Genomic DNA, 5,052 nt, shown 5'->3' on the forward strand with positions numbered 1-5,052 from the left:
CTTACATGAACTAATAAGCTTACTCAAGTATTTAAACAGAGCATGCAGTTCATGCCATATTCATCCTTTGGCATCAATATACACAGATCATTCAACAACTCTACAAAAACGAAACAAAAACAAACTTCAACTTTATCAAAATTACAAAAATTATACATTTTAAGAGGTCATTCATGCTACAAAAATTATCATTTCAACAACACTTGATTTTATGCTTCTCTTCCCTAGAAACATAATGCCTTGATCAACCATTGTTACAACCCTGCCACTAGATCGATCACTACTAAAATGAGATACCATATATTCAGTTTTGTCCATTACAAATATATCACTAGTGAAAAGCATGCACAAAGGTACATCCTTCATAAATGTCAAGTCATAAATCATAGTGGATCTTTACATCACATGTTTTACAACAAATGAGTGCTCACAAGGATCAAGTAACACTCTCATAGATTAAAACCCAAGCTTGTTGTTTTAATTGAAAAAAACATTGTTCGTTTTTTATTTCAATAAGAGTTAAAATTCATAAATTCCAGTCCAAAATTATTTCTTTTTTCTCATGCAATTCATGCATTGAAAAGCACAAAAAGAATTGCAAAACCTACATTACAAACTGAAAAACATGAAAGCACGCAGGAGGAGATGACTCACTATAAGAGTTCATCATGTACTTAAATTCAATAAACATTACGAAAGGATATATCCATTAGATCGTTGCAGTTTTTTCATGACTTGATTAACTTCAAATAAACGCAAAAACTGTATAACAAAAAATGACAATATATATAAAAAAAAAAGACACATCCGATCTCGCCTTAAAACATACCACTGAATGAGCCACACAATATTTAATAGCACTGAACCGAACAACCCATGAATACGTTAAAATTTACAAGCAATAAACCATATATAGAGTAATAGAGGAGAAAAGCTCAATAATAAAATGCTTCAAACGGTTTAAAATTTACAAGCAATACCACTCAATTCTTGTGATTTTTTATATCTAATGCCTCAATTCTTGTATACATACCACTCAATTCCTGTCAAAATCAGAGCAAAACCAAACTTCAAAGTTGCAATTCTGTCAAAATGAGGTCAAAATCAGAGCAAAACCATACTTCAAAATTGATGCTAGATTTGTGGTATCTACGTAAATTTCCCTTTTAAAATTTACCAACAAGGCATTCCTTTTCTTCATAAAAATACAAATCATAAAATCTCAACAGTGCCATTTCTTCCCCAATATAGTTACAAATGCAATCACATGAAAGCACGCAGGAGGAGATGACTCACTATAAGAGCTCATCATGTACTTAAATTCAATAAACATCACGAAAGGATATATCCATTAGATCGTTGCAGTTTTTTCATGACTTCAAAACAAATATATATATAGATATATGCGAAGAAAAAATGCGATTTGCAATTCTACATAAAAAACAAAAGTGCGATCTACGATTTGTAGTTCTACAACAAGAAAGTTGTTGCTCAACTGGAACGAGAATGTCGAAGAAGAAGGAATGCAATGCCGAAGATGAAGAACAGTGCGCTCGTTTGGAACGACCGAAGAGGAAAAAATTGAAGAAATGCCGAAGGAGAACCTGTAAGTTGTCGAAGAAGATGGAGGAGCGCCGCGGAGGATGTGTGCGAAGAGGAAAAAAGATTCGAAGGAGGGCACGGGGCACGCGATTGAGGGCAGGCAAGTAATAGAAGCGAACAAAACGCGGCCCGTGGGGGTCATCCCGCGGGCTGCGTCTTTCACAATTAGAAAACACGGTTTTTGAATAATCAGTTAAAACACGTGAAACAAATGCTATGGAAGCGTTTTGAAAATGTCGACCACCGCCCGCAGTTATAAGCTGCCCCAAACGGGCCCTTGCTCTTTTGTGGTCAGATGTTTGGAGTCATGCAATATAGTTGTTCTTATTGTTATTTAGTAAAAAAGCTATTTTCTTTTAAGATTCCATGATGTTCTTCCATTAATTTTCATGATAGTCATTTAGCGTTTAGTAGCCTTTCAACACTTCTCTATTATGTAATATTGAATGTGTTCTTAGTGATATTTCTTTTTTTGACAATGTTTAAAGTTTATTAGCTGTGAATATTTTGTGGATTTTACTTGAATGCCTTTAGATAACATTTTGCTTGTATTGAAGTTTAATTTTCTTGGCATCCCTAATACTCTTTGTATGAATTTGCAGAAACATTTCATTTTTGTTCATGATGACTCGTAATAATTACGAAAAATATTCACCCAATACTAAACGTCGTAATCTTTTCTATAGTTTTTACCAACACCTTGGATTTGTCCATCTACATATTTTACAACATTTTCTATCCTTGATAGCTTTAAATCGTAATAGTTTCATCACAAATATCTCCGTAGTGATCTAATGTTCCTCCTCCAAACTTCCCTTAAAAGTGCCTTTTCATCCTCTCACCCATCCAATCTCAACTTCTCCAAATTCTTCTCAAGATATGTCCCTTTGTTTTTCCATTCAAATAAACCCGCCCGAAGTTCTCACCGCAAATATTCTCCACATGCAAAATTCCATTATTTTGCCACCCCGAATCCACAACATGTTAATTCCCAACCATGCCTTCTTCCCCGAGTTATCCAAACGTCTTTTGCCAACTACTCTCAAGCACTATCAGCTCAGAGCGAAAAACTTGAACTTGAAGAAGCCCTCAACTTTTCCAACAACACCGAGGAGCTTATGGCTGCCTTCAAAGCATTGGAAGCCTCTCTTAGTGAAAATGATGCTCAGCTAGGCTTGCTTTGTCTGAAAATGGGAGGGATTTTGCTCTCGAAAGCCTCTAATGAGCTAGAGAAGGCCCTGAGCTTCGCCATTAGGTCCTTGGAGATATTGGGGAGAAACAATGGGGGAGAATCTCTGCCATTGGTGAAAGCATTGCGCCTTGTTGGCTCAATAAGCTGCAAGATGAAGAGATTTGATGAGAGCTTGGAGTCCTTGGAAACTGCTTCTCAAATTCTGGACAGCTTGGAAGAAGATGGATTTAGTGACAAAGAGTTTGATTCTGAGAAAATTTTCGTTCAGCTTGAGCTTGCAAACACAAAGAATGCAATGGGTCGGAGGTGGGAGGCTTTGATTAATCTCCAAAGGTCCTTACAGATGCGCATGTTGATTCTAGAGCCTAATAGTCTGGAGTTAGCTTCAGCCTGTAAAGATGTGGCTGAGGCGTATGCTGGTGTTTTGCAGTTTGGTGAGGCACGGCCATTGTGCTCTAAGGCTTTGGAGATCTTTGAGGCAAAAATAGGCAATAATTGTGAGGAAGTATTTAAGGTTAGGCAGCTTCTCGGGGTCATTCATGTTGGGCTTGAAGAAAATGAAGAAGCTTTGGTGCAGAACGAGCTGTGCCAGCAGATATTGTTGAGTTTGAATCTGGATGCTGAGCTTCCAGAAATGGAGATTGAAGCGGCGAACATAAAGATTAACCTTGGTAGATTAGGTGAGGCAATGAGTACTCTCAAGGGGGTGATTCAAAAGGCGAGGAAGGAGAGTGAAACCAGAGCTTTTGCCTTTGTATCAATGGCAAAAGCTTTGTTCTTTCAAGAGAGGTTTGGAGACTCAAAAGGGTGTTTGGATATGTCTTGTAATATCCTAACTAAGGCGGATTCAAGACGATCTGAAAAAGTTGCTGAGGCATTCATGGAGATTTCTATGTTGTATGAGATGATGAATGAATTTGAGATTTCTATATCTCTTATGAAGAGGACCTTAACATTGCTTGAAAATATTCCGCGAGAGCAATACATGATGGGGAGCATTTTGGCGAGGATGGGTTGGTTGCTTCTCCTGACAGGCAAAGTTCAGGATTCTGTACCATCTTTGGAGAGGGCGATAACGAAACTGAAGAATAGCTTTGGGCCAAAGCATTTTGGCTTGGGATTTGCTTATAAACATTTAGGACAGGCATATCTGGAGATGGAGAAGGCTCAGTCAGCTATACAGATGCTTTTACTGGCTAAGAATATCTTCGAGGCCTCCTTTGGGCCTCACAATGAGGATTCCATTGATACTTGTCAGGGTATTGCTAATGCCTATGGAGTTTTGGGAAGGTGCGTCTTCTTTTAATCTTCAAATTAAGGTTTTAACAGCTTTTTTTTTTTTTTTTTTTGGTAAATCACCTATGATGATCTTAGTTTTTTAATAATGATGTAAAAGACATTTTAATTTTACTCGCACCAAACTATGTTTATTACATTTCTCAACCTTGGTGCATGTAGCTAATTTTGATTATGCTCTTTTTAGTTAATGGAAATGCTTAACAGTGCTTTATCTCTTCATCCATGCATTAGTTGTAAATCAATGAATATCCCACATCTATTTAAGAACTTTTGGCGTACCCCTGAGCTTAAGTTGGCATATTGAAATAATTTAGTACAAAGCAGATTTTTTTTTTTTAATGTATTTTAGCTGCAATTAGCATCTGGGACAGACTGCACTAATAGCCTAAATCACCATAATATCACCATGTGCAAAATTTTAAAGCACACTGCAAGTCATAATTGGCTGAATTGGAAGAGATGGCTAGAATTTAAATTCCCCTCAAATTATATTTGGTGGCTTACATTCCTTTGGCAGAAAGCTTTCATTGGCTGCATTACTCATCTTATTTTGTTTTAATAGGATGCATGTTTTTGTTTTACAAAAGTCTTGTGGATACTCATGCACTATATTTGATGCACCATTCCTTTTCTAGCATCTTTATAAAATTCTTTGTTCTAATGAAATCTTTTGGGTTAATGATCGTAGGTCTAGTATTTTCTAGCATCTTTATAAAATTCTTTGTTCTAATGGAATGTTTTTAATCTTTTGGGTTAATGATCATAGGTCTAGTAAAAAAAAGTATAACTTTGGGTGATCAAATTATTAAAAGGTGTGAACGATTTAAATATCTCGGACCGTTGTTCAAAGTGATGGTGATATAGATGGGGATGTTAATAGTAGAATTCAAGTTGGTTGGTTGAAGTGGAGGAATGCTTCAGGCCTTTTGTGTGATAGAAAAGTATCGCTTAGACTGAAA

The 5,052-nt window shown here is 36.5% G+C and overlaps 1 protein-coding gene across 3 annotated transcripts in view; it reads left to right on the forward strand.

Moving 5' to 3' along the window:
* LOC110024661 overlaps window positions 1-5,052 on the forward strand; it is a 9,085-nt gene that overhangs the window by 2,240 nt on the left and 1,793 nt on the right. For all 3 annotated transcript variants that reach the window (XM_020724758.1, XM_020724757.1, XM_020724759.1), the window contains exon 2: window positions 2,205-4,084. In XM_020724758.1, coding sequence (XP_020580417.1) covers window positions 2,397-4,084 — 1,688 coding nt within the window. In that variant the 5' untranslated portion in view covers window positions 2,205-2,396. The remainder of the gene's footprint in view (window positions 1-2,204; window positions 4,085-5,052) is intronic.

This window comes from Phalaenopsis equestris, unplaced genomic scaffold (genome assembly GCF_001263595.1).
Source record: "Phalaenopsis equestris unplaced genomic scaffold, ASM126359v1 Scaffold000266, whole genome shotgun sequence".
Taxonomy (NCBI): Eukaryota; Viridiplantae; Streptophyta; class Magnoliopsida; order Asparagales; family Orchidaceae; genus Phalaenopsis; species Phalaenopsis equestris.